General features: G+C 37.6%; 1 protein-coding gene across 1 annotated transcript in view; it reads right to left on the bottom strand.

Annotated features, from left to right (window-relative positions):
- Positions 1 to 19,237, bottom strand: part of LOC141902892 (kelch-like protein 7) — a 41,626-nt gene extending 22,389 nt beyond the window's left edge. The window contains exons 1-7 of the mRNA XM_074790820.1: positions 19,172 to 19,237; positions 13,129 to 13,473; positions 11,641 to 11,802; positions 5,204 to 5,318; positions 2,843 to 3,145; positions 1,454 to 1,672; positions 201 to 375 (exon numbers count right to left, since the gene is read on the bottom strand). Coding sequence (XP_074646921.1) covers positions 201 to 375; positions 1,454 to 1,672; positions 2,843 to 3,145; positions 5,204 to 5,318; positions 11,641 to 11,802; positions 13,129 to 13,196 — 1,042 coding nt within the window. The 5' untranslated portion in view covers positions 13,197 to 13,473; positions 19,172 to 19,237. The remainder of the gene's footprint in view (positions 1 to 200; positions 376 to 1,453; positions 1,673 to 2,842; positions 3,146 to 5,203; positions 5,319 to 11,640; positions 11,803 to 13,128; positions 13,474 to 19,171) is intronic.
- Between the last annotated feature and the right edge of the window lie 866 nt (positions 19,238 to 20,103).

Genomic DNA, 20,103 nt, shown 5'->3' on the forward strand with positions numbered 1-20,103 from the left:
TGTGAAAAAAGCAAATTGTTTGAAAATCAGGGACATTTTAATGCTTCACAGACAGCGGGACTATGAAATTCCATAACTGTCCCGCAAAATGTGTGATGGTTGGCAGCTCTGTGAAAACTAAAAGCAATCCAAAGTGGGCTAGAAATTTACTGCGAGACTTAGCAAGTACATGAAAATAGTTCTTTTACGAAAAGACTTACCAAAAATATAGACGCCTTTAAGGGTTTGTACAACAGACATAGCAGAACGAGGTTGAGTTAACTGAGGAACTGAGTTTGAAGGACGCTGCATAAGTGCAAACCAACCATCACCATCATATACCTCACAGGATCTTAATGAATCGCCGCATCGCTCACCACCAAATACCATCAATACCTAAACAATACATTAAATGAGATAGAGTGAGCTAGAAAAGCATGACAAATTCGGATAATAAGATAACACTAGACAAGTATATCGTAGAAGCCTGCAAATTCATTATCATAGTTCTATCCTAAAACCACAGCTAAAACCATGGATCAAGTTATAATAAGATTGGTCGGAAACTATAGACTGTAGAGCAGGAAGAAGAAGTCACAAGAAAATCAATCAAAAACCGAAGACTGGAGAGCGGAATAACATCAGCCCACCCGACAACAATACTCCTCGCATCCTATGGCTGAGGGGTAAAAACACAGGCCTAACACAGCGTATGCACGGTATATGGCATAATAAACGACCATGGGTCCAGTAGGATCAACAGTACAGTTCACCTTTGAACATAAAAATTGATTTGTTCTGGGATTTGCAATAATGTATTAAGATGAAATCATGGTGCAAAACACTACTGTAGTAAGCAGGTTCAAATATGGTGATATGTGGTAATAAGTTTACCCCATGAATAGCACAGGGCAGAACAATCAACAACGATTAGTAGAATGGGAAAAAATTGAAAATTGAAATTTTGCTTATTTTTTCCAAGTACTTCCTAACGGCAAAAATCTGACAGATAAAACTTTCCATATTAGTTCCAACACCTATTTCTCTCTTAATGACAAAATGTCAGCTAAGTATACCCAGTGGTTACACTTTTTGCCACGAAGAGCAGTTACTCTCAGAGGTTTCCCTCAGAAATTTTCATACACTTTCGTGAATTATTTCGATTTATGGAATTTGAATCATATTTTCACCATCTTTTATTCAGAGTACTTTTTTTCACAATTCGTCACATCAATCTGACCACTTCATCTCAATGTGTAGCAACAGTTGTCTATTAGACAAGAGCAGGTTGATCAGGGCATAACAATTGATTTCCTGATTGCAAGAATGTTGTGTTTGTTATAGGCCTAGTCAACAGATTGTGGCTAATACACAGGTCAGCTGGTGATGCAGGGCCCCAGGAATTTCCATGAATCTAGAATGCCATCTCTCTAAGTTATAAATCTTTGTACTCTGGGTTGGAATGCAATCATACCTCTTTCCATTTGCCTCGATTCAATTCACATATCTGTTGATATTTCTCACACCGTTGCATACACATACGAGGAATAACTTCTGATGTTTGTTGTTTTAGGAAGTCATGTAAATGCGATCGAATTGACTCCGACAATCGATCCATATCTACTGAATTCAATAGATACACTAAATTCATCTGTCGATTCATTAAATCATACTTCACCCATTCCATTATTAACTACAAAAAAGACATTACATTACATTTGGTGGTTACTCCTAGTTTCGAACAAATCTACATATTATCTCTAAATAATAAAATGCGTGGATCTACCTTCCTTACAAAGCATAGTGTAATCGCCCAGACATCCTACCCACCCTTTTTTCCATAATGGTATAGTCCACACGTTAACCAATGAAACTGTGTTCTGTGTGTGTGTGATACTTCAATGAATGAATGAAGTTCATGTGACAGGCTGAGGCACTACTACTTGTAACGGCAAAGACCACATGATAACATAAGAATGGACTTAAAATTGCTCCAAAAATCCTCAAAACTTCCCCCTTTGGGCTTCGCCTGATGTGTTCATCTGGGCACGGACACACGCTTTTACATTTTTTCCCCCAATAAAGAGTAATGGAAATTTTTTTAACGATTACGGAAACTCTGCGTATCTCATTATATTTTTTTCTACTATCGCACGTCGAACAGTTTATTTTTCATCAGTCAACCTGAGTCGGCCTTAGTTAGCAGGACGCATCCGATTATCTGGCCGCGTGTATATAGCACTGCTGTCTCTAGCCTACTACATGTCAATGATTGAATGAATACTATGTATTATCAACGTCATTAAGTGGATCATGTATATACTGACACTGGGTCCATATATCCCTTGTATGTAACTGTAATTAGTCATTTGTTTCATTTATATCGTTATTCTATTTTATCTTCTATCTTTATACTCTGTACACCTCAATCCGTAATGGATATAACAGTATAATAAAGAGTCTTTATAATAAAGAGTTTTATTGAATTGTACTAACTCACTCGGGGTATTCCCCTAGAGTACAGCACCTTCGCATTACTGGTAATTTTCATAAAGAAAATCCCTCACTCGCAGTGCTTCAAGAAATAAAATCCGGGCTAGCAACGAATCATGCAGAGACAATAATCTACCGATACTCTCCCAGTCAGTGTAAACCACGAACTTCGCAGTTTCTATGAACTACTTACGGATGTATCAGTGCGCAAGCACCTATGAGGATAAAGATGGGGATAATACTTCATTGCTGGGAAAACCGATATAGACAATTCACTGAAGCTAAGCCCTTCATATTCAACATGATTAATTCAACATGAGGTTTGGAACAAGTTCATGTTCAAATATTCAAATATACAACCAAATCTTACCTTGACTAGATCATCAGGTGTATGAATACACATCTCCTCAGAGTAAAGTAACTCTTTTAAATCGGGGTAACACATCTCCAGCAATTCATCCTCCAATAACAAATATGGGAAACACCAGATAGAGAATTCATGAGCGGTATGGTACAACTGTTGACATCCGAGATGTTTGGCAAATACTCGAATTCCTAAACAATTACTGGGGTGCAACTGTTTACTGAGAAACTGACAACATACAGATTTAACACTGTCTATCTCCAATAAATCAGCAGTCATCAATAACTCCTGTACATTATTGATATCAATCTACAAAATAGATAGTCATATCAATAACTCTAACATGTTATTTGTGAGCAAAACGCTATAATAATCAAAACCATCGTAAAATATTATGTAGGCCTACATTTGATAATAGCCGTATGAATTGATATCAATAAACAAGTTGTATTACAGTTGTATAATGCAGTAGGCCTTTTTAAGTGTAATGTAATTAAAAAATTTTGCAGTCAGTAATCTGTTTTCTCAGTAAGGACTTGAAATCTAATGAAATGTGTACATTTCTACTTGTACTACAAATGTTATTCTCACTATATAGTAACTTATAATTCTACAATTCATATGTATATTAATAGTATTAAGCTCATGCAACACAGAGTTGGTAGTGGTTAGCTCCAAGTCAAATAGTGTTTAGTCAAGGTTTATGCCACACCGAAAGAAAACCCTGTTTCTCAGGCCAAACCGACCCGATATTTCATCCTTACAAATAATTGTTTTCGAAATAAAATTGCCTCCTGACCCTATTTCTAATAAAGGACCAATGGTCCAGTGGCTCACTAAACTGGTGAGTAGTAAAAAATCTGTCAGAATCGGCTACCCGTCTGCAAAAATCCATTTCATTGAAAATTAAACAAGAAAAAAAATAGGGCCTATAAAAAAGGACTCAATTTTGGTCAGTGTGAACTTTTAATGATAACTGAATTTTAACAAGAATGAAATTTCGCAAAACTGATAAAGGGCTTTTTGTCTGAACAAATGTTCAAAATTTTAATACATCCCTAAAATGACGTAAAACAACTAAACCTATGAGTGATACGTTAAGATACGGTACAAACTTGGTGAAAGCCTGGGTTTCATCGCAGGTTTTTCATTATCATACGGACCAAGCAGGACAGAAGCTCCCATGTTCTTCAAATTTGAGGCCAGTGCCAGTTACTGTTGAAACAAAGTTTATCAACTGACATAGTTTTTAATAATTTCACGATAGGATTGCTTTAAGTAGCTAACATCTTCACTCAGACAAATCGTCGTCACTTGCGATATACACCGTGGCGCGCGTTATCTTTAACTGACACAAACACGTAGTGAACACGAGAGTATAAGGCGATATTGCCTAGGCGACTGTACACGACTGTTTTCAACGCAAATGCTTATGACTGTGCCGCAGTTAACAATTTAACACAAATATAGAGGCTCCAAAACGGATTGCTAATGCGAAGGTCAATAAAACGACTTCAATTAATGTTGTTACCTAGTAGGAAAATTAGTAGTAACTCAGGAGCTACAGAGTGAAAACTGTAAGAGATAGAGCTTTATGGTAATCGAAAGGTTTGTAGGGTAGGCCTATGACCCTTCGAAAATTTTGGTGATAATTTTTCTTCCTGAAAGTGATGTCTTATGGAAATGAGCTAATTTGCATAAATCATAGTTGGTAACCTACTTATTTGATAACCCCCTAAATTTCTGGTATAAAAATGATAAAATTGGGTATCTGGCCTCAGCTAATGACTGACATTGGAATATTTTATGTCTATTGTCAGAAATATAAATTATATAGGTAATTATAATTATTATTATATAAAAATTATTATCATTATTATAATTAGAAAATCAGCTTTTAATTAGATCACATGACCTCCGGATCGGTACCCGCTACTTTCAAACGGAAAAACTCATATTTTGAATTGCAACACCACAAAAACGCAGCATGAAAAAATAAACTAACAGGCGCTGCTGTTTAATCAAGCCATCTAGGGGCAGGTTCCTCTGCTGAATTCTAAACGAAAAACTAAAAATAAAACTGCTATAAGAAATGTCGACAAAAGTCGACAGGGCACTGTACGACCTGAAAAAATCTGTCAACAAAAGTCGACTGGGCACTGAAAGAGTTTACTGGATATTTGGTCCTAAAAAATTATTTGCGGCAACCTACCAATAAAACCTTCCATACAAAGAAAAAAATTCCCTGCTTACCTACCCATTTTGGTGATTGTTCCATCCGAGAAACAGGATGTTTTTGGTGTGGCGTTACATACATCCTATTTTGTATATGACAAAGGAAGAGCACAAGGGAAATTCTAAATTTACCTGAATTTCAGCAGTATAGGCAAAATCTATAAGTTGTTTTAGAGACAATGGGTTTATGTCTTTCATTTCCACTTGGTAGACAAAAGTTTCAGCCATGCCTGCACAAAACATTGCCCTGTAATATTAAATCAATATATCCTGTAATAGTATAATCCATATATATTAGGCATAGGCCTACAAAAAAACTTTTTTTTGACAATTTGAAAATGTAAAAAAAGAAATATTAACCTATGTGCCTACTACAATTAGCAGGCTTTGAGGTGGTGGCTTTGAATATCATCACAAAAGCCTGGTACCTTTTTACTCAACCTCATTTATGTATAGTGTATGCATAACTTCATTCAAAAAGAATATCAACCGGTTATTTTAGGAAAGAGCCTATTGTAATAAATTAATTCATTGGTTAAAACTGTTGAGAGGGAACCCTGATATCCTGACCCTCGCCCATGGAGAAGGTATTCTAACACAAAACTTCAGGTCCTGGTTTCATAGACTGGTATTATCTTTCACCCAGGGGTTAGGCCTAAATCAATTGCAAATAAAATAAGTTAGCCCCTGAGTTAAGGTTAATATGGAGATATTTGAAATAGTTTATTTCTAATACCAAACTCAGAAGGACTTACATGGCATACCGTAGAAATACTGTCAAAATGAATCATCAAATTTACCAATCAAACTTTAATTATTTACCCATCTGACCTTGGATGTCCTGTCAAAACCAAATCACTATCGCTGATATTCAAAAACTAAATGTTAATTTCACGCATGGCTATCATAGATACTCAAAATTAAAACTGCACAATTGCCAGTCACCCATCAAACCATCATATCTTACCCAACAAACAGTCATTTTACCCATCAAAGTAACATATTTTACACATTTCATCAAATTTTCATATTAAATACATCATTTCTCCCTGTGAAAATATGCATTTGGAGAGGGTATTCACTCATCAAATTATGTATTCAAACTGAAATCCCGAATGTTTGTCTGGATGCACAAATGAGTCCAAACATGTATTTTGACAGGCAAACATGGTGTTTTAAGTTTAATAGATTACTTTCAAAATCCTAACTTCATACTTTACTCGACAAATACTATGGGTGGTTGTTTTGAAACCTATAGAATGAAATTGAATTTCGATAGTCTACGATAGCAATTTTGACGCAACAAATGAATATTCAATTTTGACAGAAAATCTACGACAGTGATTTTGAGGTGTCCAATGAATTTTTAGCTTTGACAATATATATAAGATAGCGACTTGGTTTAGAAAATGAAGCCCTATCCAAGATCAGATTTGACAATATTACAATTTTTGAAACAAAAATTTGTATTTCCCGAGTAGCACTTACCCTTTCCTATGGCTTTTGCCAATGCGGGGCAGGTGGGCGGGATTCCCACCACAGGAAAGGGTAAGTACTACTCGGAAATACAAATTTTTGTTTCAAAAATTGTAATATTTCCGTCGAGTACTGTACCCTTTCCAATGGTTTTTGCTAGACTAGCCTAGCACAAGGATGGTGGGAAAGGTTGATAGAACAACCACCGCTCAATCGCAAGGTAAGAGGGAAAAAAGAGAGCACTCACCCAAGCACGGAATGAAGCACTGTAGCACAAGGAAGACCAGTTGGCTACAGTGAGTCCATCCAGCTCAGGGGCCAATGTTATGACGTCATGAGGGAAGTCAAAACAGGGTCAACACAAATTTCATATAACCAAGATTTTGAGGGGTTCCGTCATTGAAAGCCCATAACTTCCGAACCAAGCATCGGATCTTGGTGATATAAAGTTCTTCCGACGCAAATAGGATTGAATTTTCACAGGTGTAATTTTGGACGGTTAAAGATGCTGTATAAAAAAGCGTGCTCAAATGAATCAAATTTTTGGTATATTTCTAAAAAAATATGAAACCCCTTGCTTTCAACTTTGCGCACCATTAAGAAAACCAAAAACGAAATATATTTTTGCTTAATCTGTTGATTTCGCTCATATGTAGTGAAATTACAGGCTACAGAAATTGCGTTGAGTTCGATAAAAATAGCTTTGAGCGTAGTGTATTAAGCATATGAATGATTATCGATCGGCCAGACCGTTGACATAGGCTCACTTATGCGAGCCAATGAGCTGCCAGTCATGAGCGCCGAAGGCGCGAAGTAATAATGGGGGGTCTGGGGTCCTCCCTCCGAAAATTTTGATTTTTCACACCGTCTCAGATCGTTATTCAGCAGTTTTCACATTGAAATTTCACTCAGAGAATCAAACAACATTGTCCGATGTTTTACCGTTAACACACTGCTAGTTCCAAGACGAGCCAAGATGCTAATCATCTATTTATTTGCATGAGAAAAACAATGTAGGCGACACCACGTTACGGGCCGCAGAAGCTGTTTTTCAGCACTACATGCCAGCAACATACCTATATCCACAGGCACATGGTCGGGCAACAGATAGATAAAACTTTGTTAACGAAAATGATTGCATTTAAAAATAGATCAGGAAAGGCTTTTATGGTCATACCAATCTATCCTTAAGATGTCATTATCTTCAACGCCGCCCCCCATTCTTTTCAACGGATTTGTATCGATCTGAGAAATAATAAAAATTGATTGAAAAGACGGAAATCCGCCGAAAGGCAGAAAATTATCATCCCTGAATAACTGGCTCTGCCATTTAATCAAGCCATCTAGCGTCAGGTTCCTCTGGTGAATTCTACATAAATAAAAATAAAACTGCTATAAGAAATGTCGACAAAAGTCAACAGGGTACTGTATGACCTGAAAAAATCTATCAACAAAAGTCGACTGGGCACTGAAAGAGTTAACTGGGAATTTGGTCCTGAAAAAATTATTTACAGCAACCTACCCACTGTCAGAAAATTTTTTTCCATAAAAATAAAAAATTCCCTGCTTACCTACCTACCCATTTTGGTGATTGGCAAGAAATCTCGGAGATTTTGGGTGAATTGGAACCTGAAAGGTCATCTTTCAGGTCCAATGAAGCTGCCCATTGACCCGGACGGAGCCCTCCAATCAACTCCCTGGGTTTGGTTATTCGGAACTTTGAAATGTTCAGGTGCCAATTGAGGGACGACAGACCTATCACCGTCACCAGGTTCTATCGCTCCCTTCACGGCCAATTCCTTGAGAGCCAGAGAGATTTAGGCCTCCTGACCTGTTTTTTATCGCATGTCGGGAGGTTACTTCATCAGGCGCGGTAGCTACGTGAGACAACCAGGGAGGGCCAACTGTCTTCGAAAAGGTAGGACCAGTGGGTGGCTGCCTGTTGCAGACAACCTGCCACTGGTCCCGAGAATTCATTTCGAGTTTTTCTAAAAGGTAGAGCCCTTTTTGGAGCCTTCCCTTGTCCCAATACGAACTGGAACTGTTATGACCGGACGGGGCTTGACGCGATTGTTGGAGCATTCTCCAACCGGCATTTGTAGCCGCTTGAGAAGGCGCCGAAGCTTGAGTTGGTCCTGCATGAGTCCATGCCAAACATTGCGCGGCCGGAGTCGGATGAGAACACTTCTTCCACGGAGTTCGCATGATGGACTTGGTTTGGACCAGCCGAATCTATCTCAGTTCGGTGGAAACAGGAGCGCACCAACCGGAAAAGAGACGCCAAGAAGTGCCCAATGGAGCACTCAACAACGAATTAGATACCATAACCGGTAGAGGAACTGTCCATAACTGACATAACTGGCGGGAGGCTAACACAAGATTAGCCTGACCCCAAACCGACAACTGAAAGACATGTGAAACAGACCGAGCCAAGGATTGGATAACCACGGTCTATTCCCTCTAATTTTAGGCCAATTGACTCTGGGTCGGAGCCCCCATGGATGGCAGCAAGAATCTCGCAAAGCTCACCCGTCAACACCTTAACTGCCAAATCCTGTAACAAACCCCTTGTAAGATTGTCCAGGATTGACGTCATCACCACCAAAGGAAAACGACTATCAAGCCCACTCTCTTAAAACAGCTGATGATTCACGTAAAGCATTTAAATCAGAGTCCGGAGGGTGATAAGCTTCCATTGACTCACAAACCTGAGTATCTGCCGAGGGCTTAGAGCGAGTTCCCTAATGTTTGACAAAAAACTCATTCATCATTGCGCTAAATGGCATGTCCCTCGCGAGTTTGGATAAAACTGAATGGGAGGGAGATACGTTGCAAGCCAGGGAAGTTCCCATTGCGTGGGGCAACCCAAAGCTGCTTGGGGAAGGAATGACACCAGAAGGAATTGCCACCTCTGGGGACAGATCCTCATTGAAATCAGACCCTACCCCAACATCCAGGAATTCAGTATCAGAATTCCGAATAACTGAGTGGGCTGATGAACTCCTAACCATACAATCAGGAATAGGCTTACCTGTAGTAATTCCGGAAGCTTGCAACGACGATAACAAGTCTAAAATCTAATCCTCAAATACACGGAATTCCTTCTGAGTCAGGAATTTCCCGTATCACAATGATCATGGCAACTTAGGTGATAGTCCCTCGAATGGGATCATGACCTACTAGAATCGTCTTTGCTAACCGACGTTGACGCCGCCGACGAACGATGAGGCGACTGACGGCGGAACTTCTGACAATATTGATCGTTATCTCTCTCGCAATCTATCCTCGACCTGTGTGAAGGAGACCTTGCGAGCTTACTATGACAATGGTATCTGGTGGAAGAGTGACCTCTACCCAGAGCGACGATAAGTATGTTTTGAATTCGAAACGTCAGAATCTAATGAACCGTTCAGAACCGGGTGACGTCTGGACCGGACCTGTTCCGGGTGGTTTGTGCCAGTATCTCGAATATCGCATGCGCTCGGTTCAGAACCAGTAGTCAGAAACTGAACTGGTTGAACCGGCTGAAACGGTGATCGACCAGCAACGGGTGATTGACCGGCGACCAGTGTTGGAGAACTAGCGATCCTCCTCAGAGAAAGGAGTTGGGAAGCCGCCATGCCAGTACAGCCGATGACCGCTCCGCTAAACGATTTGAAATAGAGATGTCGGTGGGCACGCCGGCCGAAACCCTACTATTATTAATGCAACGACGATTTTTTAGTTTTCGAGACTTATCAGCCTGAATCCATAGGTCCTCCGACCAACCCTCGCAAATCTTGCAAGGATAAACGCACACAAAATTTGGTCGTCCCAGGCTCCAAACAGATGATCGCATCCGTTCCCACCAAGATGCTGACCTTCAGGAGGGGCGGCATTATTGCATTCTAATTAATCTATCAATTGATTATGAATTAAATTAAATCAAATTATTCAGATAGGCCTAAATAAAAAAAGACAAGGGACAGCCCCCAAACAGAACGGACTCACCGTTACGAGAGCGAAAAGTCTCTCGACTTCCTAAATCCCAATAAATTTTTCAATAAATTTTTTGATGAAAAATGATGGCAGATTTCGCCGGTGGCTAAATGTAATACTGCAGGGCCGGGTCGTATAGAAAAACCATTGGCGATCAATCCAAAATTAGAAAATATTGGCAAAAACCATAGGAAAGGGTACAGTAATCGATGGAAATATGATGTTTCCACGATAATTTTACAAAATTGACGCATCAATTTGATTCTTAATTTTGACGGAAAGCAAATTAAAGTTTGACAAGTAAAATATGAAAGTTTGACGAGTAAATTGACGTTTCATTTTAACGGGTAAAAATGGTTTACCATGGTTTAATAAATTTGGACAAATAATCAACCTGGAATTGTACACTTATGAACCTGAAGTTTTTTCAGGCGTTTGTATTTACGAAGGCTGAAATAAAGGTTGAGGACACATATGCCTAATAATTCACAATGTCATTGATTTATTCTTCCATGAATTAGGTCTAGATTTTCATGATTCAAGCTTCTATATGCATGAACCCATTAGCTATGTATGGCATTTACACAATTAACCTACAAAATCCACATAGATCATTCAGGTAACATGTGCTATGTGTTTGCATAGCTAACATCCTAAAATAGTACTTATTTACCACAGTACCTATTTTGACAACAAAGACTGTATGCCTTTAGAATAGAGCACACTTGCTGCAGTCTCAAACTGAATTATGAACAAAATCTGGTACTTTCATGTATCCTCCAAATTATTGGAGTTTAAATAAGTCACAGGCGATACAATATATCATGAAATGTAAAGCCCCATATTTTTTCATCGACCAATAAAGGTTTAAACGTTTTTTCTTATTCTGTGATGTCTCTAGAAATGGCCACTAAAACTACTTTCCTAGTATAGGCCTAACAAGTAAAATGCTTTAGGACAAATAGGTTTTTTATTTCCAGTTACTAAGTAGTAAGTACTATTCGCATGATCCTTGAAAACCAGTTCCTAGTTTTTTCCTGGAAAATCCGTAAACAGTTGGATAAACATCTTCAAAGAAGGTTAGAAATGGGCCAAGGTCACAATCAACAAATTACCTGAAATAAGGACTAAATGCTGCTAAGACACAGCGATGTGCCAATATCTTTGTATTATCCACCAACAATTCAACGTCACAAAGAATCTTATCATTTCTAAAGCTCTGCAACATCTGTAAAGTGCTGTCTCTTTGTGAACCATCACGAAATACAAATACACATCTGCAACACATTATTTAACAAATGAACAATAGAAAAAAAACAAGTTCTAGTTGTAATAATCTAGTTGACTTGGCTAAAATGCTTATGCTTCTTAATTTCAATAAGTTATCATAAGGCCAGTATGCATATACATGCAATTAACCATTTGTACAGATGCTAGTCTCAATTTGTTAGGGACTTAAGTCTTGCAGTGTTGGGTCGTATTTCCTCATTTCTAATAAATATTTAGGCCTACGATGCAAAATTTATTACATTTTACTGGTCCTTTAATGGATTTCAACAACTTACGCAACATTGCGAGTCCTTAATTCTAAGTTCAGCCTATGTATAATTCATTTCATAAATTTACAACAATATGAAATGTCAGATATGTAGAAAAATTACAGTATTCAACTTTCAAATAAGGAATTCTTAAAAATAATTTTCAAAAACCTTCAAACACTTTAGAAACTGTGTGCACAAAGGCCCCAAAATGATATGAAATTTAAAATTTTAAATGTCTTGCGAGTTTTCATTTCACTGTGACGCAACTAGGCCCTATATTGATATTCTGAGTGCTGTTTTCTAATGCATAAATTTACATCTAGGCCTACAACTTTTTCATTTACACAATACTTAAATGTGAAAAAGATTTAAATTGATAGTTTAAGGTTTAAATATCATTCAGTATATGCCTAGGCCTAAGTCTACAATTTTGTAATTGATTGTGATGACAAAATATGCCTAGGTACCAATATAATATGGAAACACTTAGTTTTTCTACTATACAACTCCCCCAGGTGACCATATGCAAAACCCAATGACCTTGAAACTCACCACAATCATAGAATGTCATGAGCTACAACATTGCAATTGATCATGGTAACAAAATATGCCTAGGTACCAATAATAAGGAAATACTAAATACTACGAGTTTTAAAGATTCCTTTCCAAAGAATACCCATCACAAATTGCAATGAAAAATGGCAAACCATTAGGAAGCTATAGGACTCGGAATTCGGGCTAAAATTGACATTTTTGGGCACAACAAAATCATAGGATGGCCATCCTGAGTCTGATCGACCCAATTTTTCTTATGCTGATGGGCCCTTGGGGGATTCAAATATATACAAAAGATCAAGGTAATTGATCAAAGCGCCACACTGGGGGAGCTAGAAGTTTTTCAAATTTCAAGTGATCTCACAGGATTCTTACCAGGAAATTTTTTTACCAGGAAATTTTTCAAAAGGAATTCCTTAAAAAAAATGGAAGTCTTACATCTCTGAATATTGGATACATACAAAATCTTATGACATTTATTGCGAGCAAACAGAAAAAAATACTTACAATTCATCATCACTATTGGAGGATTTGAATTTAGAATCATGATTACCAACATCCCGCACAACAGCCATGTCTAGACTCTCAGATAGTTGCACCAATCATCCAATAAAAATGTTTCACGAAATTGCCAGTAAATTTTGATCTGCTGTACACAGAAGAATTAATGCCACTGTTGATATTGTGTAAGGTGTAACTGGTTTGGTGACTTTTAATCAGACATTGATGACCCGGTAACTGATATGTCCTGACTTGACATACATTCCAAAGTCCAGAGTCAAAAATGGGTTCTTAACATCAACATCACATGAGCAATGTGAAACACCAACAACAGCTAGACTGGATAGATGCCTAGAAAATAGAAAAAAATAGAAATAACTTGCAGTCACGAATCTTGAGTTAAAGCATATGGAATAAAGGGTATGGCTCAAAGCTGAATGAACCTATAAGAATTTAGCCTCAGCTGGACTAAATGACAATGACTATCAACTTTTCTTTGCAGTTTTTGAGTCCAATGCTGAACATTGTTCGTGAGTTAGTGATTTTTCCTCTGGAAAACGGGGTATTTTTCAATTTTGATTTATTCCAACAAAAATTCGGAGTGATAAAGAAGGAAATGGATGTACAGTTAACCCCCTACTGTTAATAGTAAAACTGTTTATCTATTATAATATTAATACTGTTTATGTATTTTTATTGAGATGTAAATTGAGAAAACATGGCGGTAGGCGGGGGTGGCGGTATACGGGAAGGCAGTATATCAGGGGTTGACCGTACTTATAGTAAAAACATGTAGTAGAACTGTGCATCAATCTACTGACCTAATCTATTTCAAAATTAATTGCCCACGCGCTATGTAGTTTAAATTGAAAACTGGAGCTTGTTTGCCAAAGGCATTGCCTATGAGAAATTAATTTTAATTTTAAAGTTCAAAGGTCTATTCTATATTTTATCCAAAAATCATGAACACACCCAGGGGTAACCACTCTATGCAATATCATTGTCCTGCTATTAATGGTTCTTCATGAATTGCATTTACAAGGTTTCTGTTAAAAGACCTCTATTAACCTTGACCTGTGACCCACCCTAGAACTCCTAAATCAGTATGGCACATACTCTACCCAGGGATAAACAATCTATGAAATTGTCCTTGGATGAAATTACATAGTGTGATTAGCCAAAGAGAGATAATTCGCCTCCCTTGCAGTGAATCATACTTTGTAGTAGGCCTATCCTGCAGTCAACATACCTGCATATCAACAGTCCCTCTTAAATGATGTTCACAACAGGATGTGGACGGACAGAGGCGCGTATCAAGTCCACGCCCCCCCGCCGTGGCTATAAGCTGTGTGGGAGACAAAAATATTTTGGTCAAAAATAATTAGGGTTTCTGCTGCTTTCGCAGAAAAACCCTCTTGTAATTCTGTTGATTATTATTATTATAAATTTTCCACTTTCCAGCCAAAATTTTTTCATAAAATGTAACTCCTCTCGGATTCGACCACTAACAGCTTATAAACGTAATTTTCATTTCTGTCAGAAATATAACTCAGTGCCAGACCATTTCGAATTTGCATAGGCTATAGTAATTTATTATGAATTAATCCCGTGTAATTACCGGGTCTAAACAGCGACAAGAATAACGCAAAGCATTGTCATCCATCGATAAAAGTACATCCCGAAAAGCCTACAAATTACCGGATGACCTCGAGCGTCAAACTCAACCGTAAATCGCGAATTCAGACTTACAATTAGTCCGGATCCGTCATTTACTGCGGACAAAATGCAGCCAACATGGCGGATGGTTGAAATCATTCTCAGCTTAAATTTATCGCAAATTTATGGCGAGTTTTAGGACTTTAATGAACTATGATCCCTAAAATGAGTCAATTGATTAATTCTATTAGTAAATCAATTTACATTCGCTATATTTCCTGAAGATTTCTGGCTCAAATCAACGTAATATGGACAGGAATGGTAGGGATTTTCCTACGGAATTTTACTTCCGCGTTCACTTGACGACTCGGATCGATGACGACAGCAGAGTTTATGCAATTTAAGGTGAGAATCCGCTAACCAGGGAATGTTAGACATGATTTCTTGGTCTAACTGCAGTTAAGGTTACCTTTCCACTGGGTGGTGCTACGATATGAGTACATATGATAGCGAATGAGTACTCGGCAAAGCAATGATCATTGTTGGCTACCTACTTGCCTAATGCCTAGCTTTTTTGGGGGGATACGCCTAGAATAGATTTAGGCCCTTAATGTAGTGTGTAGAGCCATTGGAAAGCCTTAGTAGTTAGTAAGGGACTGGTTTACACTTATGTATATGACTATTTAGTTTGATTTACTTTCTTTCCAGCTATTAATCGTGGAATGAACTGGTCACTACGGACTTCAATTCCTTTGCCGATTCTTGCAGCTGGTGGGAATATATTTAAACCGCAGTGTGCAAGTGTACGTTTCAAATTAAGCGTCTCAGATGCTGTAAGTACTTGACATTTTGTGTAATTGTTTTTTTTCTAATGTCATGTTTAAAATATTTGGATCAGCAATCAGTCACGCTAGTGTACATGCAGAATTGGGTTCATTGTTATTATGGGATGATAATTAACGGACGTTTTGTGTAATTGTTTTTTTTTCTAATGTCATGTTTAAAATATTTGGATCAGCAATCAGTCACGCTAGTGTACATGCAGAATTGGGTTCATTGTTATTATGAGATGATAATTAACGGGCATCAAGAGTCCTATGATATACCCTTGATATGAAGCTTTTAAAAGTTTATCAGCGACTCCTTTTGGAGTAAACCGAATAGCCCTTAAAATACCGAATCCACATGGCTTAACGGTCGGTGTCTATGCTCTGCGAGACAGTAGTAATAGATGTTTCACGACAAACGCACAATTTGAATATTTTTTATACTGTCTTTCACTCCTCTATCATATTACATAACTGAGTAATTCTTACATTAGATTGCTTAATTACAGGCGGAGAGAGGTCAGATGGCATAAAAATCGACTGTGGCTGACTAAATGACGGGCGCAGATAAAGCTTTGAGGTTTCAAAAGATGTCGCCAAAATGCTTGTATCATCAGGGGTAGACAAATTATCCAAAGATAAATGAAAACTCCACCTTGTTGATCGTCAGTTGATTTAGCTGTAATTATTTCGTCTGGATCAATCGACACATAGGCCTAATTCATTTCAAAATCTGTGTTCAGTAGAATTTCTTACAATAAGATAAGAATCTATTTGTCTAATTTTTTACTAATGTATTCAGGAGTGAATTTTAATTGATCCCAAAACCAGAGAAAGCATTCTTCAACAAGAAAATTAACTTTAATAAATTATTTGACGCCTGCGAAAAAATGTAGAATTTCTGGTATAAGCTAATGTGGAATTGCAAATTTGAAATCGAAGTTTTAAGAAATTTCGGGAATTATGAGATTTGGCGATTGGGTAGATGATACAGTCTTCGACTGGTCTAATTCAAAAAAAAAATTGTGAACTTGTGACTTCGATTCACTTTTGCCTCTAAGCTGGTCTGCAACTTCATTGCCTCCATGGTTGAAGAAAGAGCTCTTCTGATGTCTGCTTCATCGTGACTTTGAGCATATCGTATAGCCAGCCAGCCCGGTCCTGGGGCCCGATCTGGCTGTCACTTGATATCCTAGACTTGAGTCTGGGTTGAAGTAGACATTGTCATATAATTAACTTATTCATGTTATTCTGTATGAATTACCCGTGTGTCTTGTATTTTCTTATTTCAAAATTTGTAAATTTATTGATTTTTGGAATTTTATCCCGGAATTTCAGTGTAATAAGGATCAATAAAGTATTGAATTGAATTGTCACCTTATACACATGCCATCAGTGGACGCGGAGCCATATATGACAGCTATGCTATTATAAATTGCTAATCGCATGAAACCTGCATACGTCTAATATCGAACATATTTTCTAAAACATTTGAATATTGAAATTATATGTTTACACGTTTTTATATAGACCGCTTGTAGCCGCCGATGAAATTCACGCCGGCCCAACTCAGATCGTAGATAGCTTCGTCATTCCACTAGCATCCCCATGTCAGGGTCTGACCTTTATATCAGACTTCCAAATCGTGTATACATCCGCCATTTAACCGAATAATCCGATTTACTTATCATTTCTATTTATCCCTGCCGCCCCTGATATAATCATACATCCTTTACTATTACAATACGTCTTCTCATGATATTCGATGCAATATAACATTTCGACGTTCAAATAGAGGTCATTATATAATCCCAGGGAGCCATTCTACATCTTTATCAATAATATTTTGCCAAATAGCTTGTATGTGTACACATAAACCTGTGACGTTTTGCACATCGATTTACGGTTGTCGTTTGTAAAATGACGCTGAATGGTTATCATTGTTTAGGTTTCATAATGGTAACGCTTTATAAGGCGTCAAAAAATCTAGAAAATCCTAGACTCATAATCAAATTCTGTGAAGTCATTTAAGGTATTTTGCTCAAATCAAGCAAGGGCTCAGGTGGCTAAAATTCAATTACTCACTGTCCCATAATGCCGAGTACGACGGAGTTTACACACTGAAAAACGTTTAGACTGATCGGAAAATTCGCGTTTGCAAAGCTTGAAGATCGTTAGTTAGTTACCTAATCGTTGGTGGTAAGCTTTTTATAATCGGATGGGCTTATACCAACGTTAGGGATGACAAGGACCAAAACACGGTTGAAAAAAGTAACACTTCAAAAATATACTTTCTATTCACTTCAGTCCACAATTAATGGCTTAATTCACAAACTAACACAGGTACCTTTCGAAATAATCCAATTTTATGTATGTTTCGAGTGATTAATCAACATTATTTTGAGAAATTAATTAATTTCTCCACAAATTTCGCCATTGGCCGCCATTTCTCTGTATTGCACATGTGGCATGATAAGACAAGGGGACCCACAAGGATTTATATAAAACTTCCAAGACGAAACGACAATTTTTATTTTTGATGGTTTTCCAACTTTTATTTCAAGTCTTCGTGTTTTCCATAATAAATAATGAAATAATAAATTTCTGGTAAAAGAAAAATGTGAATAAGTGTTGATTTCTTAATTTTTTTAAATTTCGTCGTTTCGCTTTGTTAGTTTGTGCTGTTGTCCTGGCCTCAGTCCACAGGTGCCAGCACCTCCAGTAATTTTCAAAATGGCAGCTGTTGACTGGACGGAAATTTACTCTCACTTTACGGCCGATTTGCACATGGATTAAGATCGTCAGGTGAGGTGTTATAGGTATCAGACAAACTACGAATCTGTTGTGCGTCGATTACAACAAAAATGAGACAGATATCTTAAGAGACAATGAAATGCCAGGCAAATTACTCGTCAGTCAAATTGGCTGACGAAGATTTCATACAAAAATGACCTTCCCATTCCTGACTGTGGTTTGTGAAAATATCCGATCGTGAAACTAAACCACAGTCAGGTTACTGACTAGAAGATCGTATGGATTAACTAAACAACCGCAATATCCAAAAAATATAGAATGTTTTGCGCATTTAAAGCCCTCGATCATCAAAATCGGTGAAGGATTTTGCGCGGAACTCAACGTTTTAAATTTCGAAAAATCGGCAAAAACCGGCGGCATAGCATTTTCGGTCCAGGCGATTTCGGCCGTAATTTCGCGTTCAAAGACATATAATTCACGAACTATTCATCGGAAGTTAACGGGATTGGTTTCGTTAGAAGCAGGAATCTATTAGCTTTCATATCATGATCATTATCATGCCTGGATTATCAAAATCGGATGAGAAATAACAAAATAGTAAGCGACCGAAGTTGAGTTGTTTGTGAGCGTCGTTAGCCCCCTTGTTATTTACTATATACATTGGATTTTAATAACAGATTATCGTTTTTACATTACCTACAACTCTGATACGGGCCCCTATGGTCCTCCTGGCACTAAAAGTCTTCAACATGATGAAGTTGGCCAGTAAGCGGTCAGACTAGAATAATAAGATTATCAAAAAAGTACGGTACCTGCCATTCCAAATGTAATATTCTCATTCAGTGCTTCCTTCAAATCCTCAACAAACAACACTTGGTTTGAGCGTAAAATTCTTTATAATCGCGGTAATAATATCGAAGAACAAGGAATTTAGACTGGTTGCCTGTCCAATTCTAATTGACCGGTAACCAGTCTATAAGGAATAGACTGGTTGCCGGTCACTACCTTCAGTTAGAGACCGGTTGATCCACAGGCACTCGCCGATGGGCTTGGGAAACAGTTGCTGGGGTTTTTGATAGTGTATTTGTGTTTTCACTCGTTATTCTGCAATAAACCCGAGAAAAATCCGTCTTGGTACATCTTCACCCGTCAAGGCTGTGCCCCGAACCCCTTGACCTCACGAGTCGTTTGAGTCGTTACTAGCCGACCAGAATCCGGTTGTACACATCACAGCGAGTAATTGGGAAAGTGGGCTTTCAGATCAGAGGTCGAAGGTCGAGACACCACTCATCACCACAAGTAATTTTTTCCCCTAATAGATGGGGGAAAATGAACAACATGAAGCCTAAATTCCCTATTACTCTTAATAATTTCATATAAACATATGAACATATGAACATTATTTACATGAATTTCATTTATTTTAAAATCATTTATATGTTAATTACAAAAGTTACGAGTAATTAACGAGTTGATTAAAATTATATTTTTAAACATAAAAGTGACGAGTAATTAACGAGTTGATTAAAATTAGATTTTTAAACATAAAAGTGTGAGTAAAGTGTGAGTGAAATAAGTCATTTCATACTAGAACACGAGAGTACGAGACACAAGTATTTTTTTCTTATAAAAATGAAGAACGAAGAACCCAACTTCAAAATCGAAATCAATGAACCCAATAAATCATTTTCACAGTTTAACATTAAAAATTATATTTCAGCAACAAATTTAGTGTCCGCAAGAC

The sequence above is a fragment of the Tubulanus polymorphus genome, chromosome 3 (assembly GCF_964204645.1).
Source record: "Tubulanus polymorphus chromosome 3, tnTubPoly1.2, whole genome shotgun sequence".
In the NCBI taxonomy this organism is placed as follows: domain Eukaryota; kingdom Metazoa; phylum Nemertea; class Palaeonemertea; order Tubulaniformes; family Tubulanidae; genus Tubulanus; species Tubulanus polymorphus.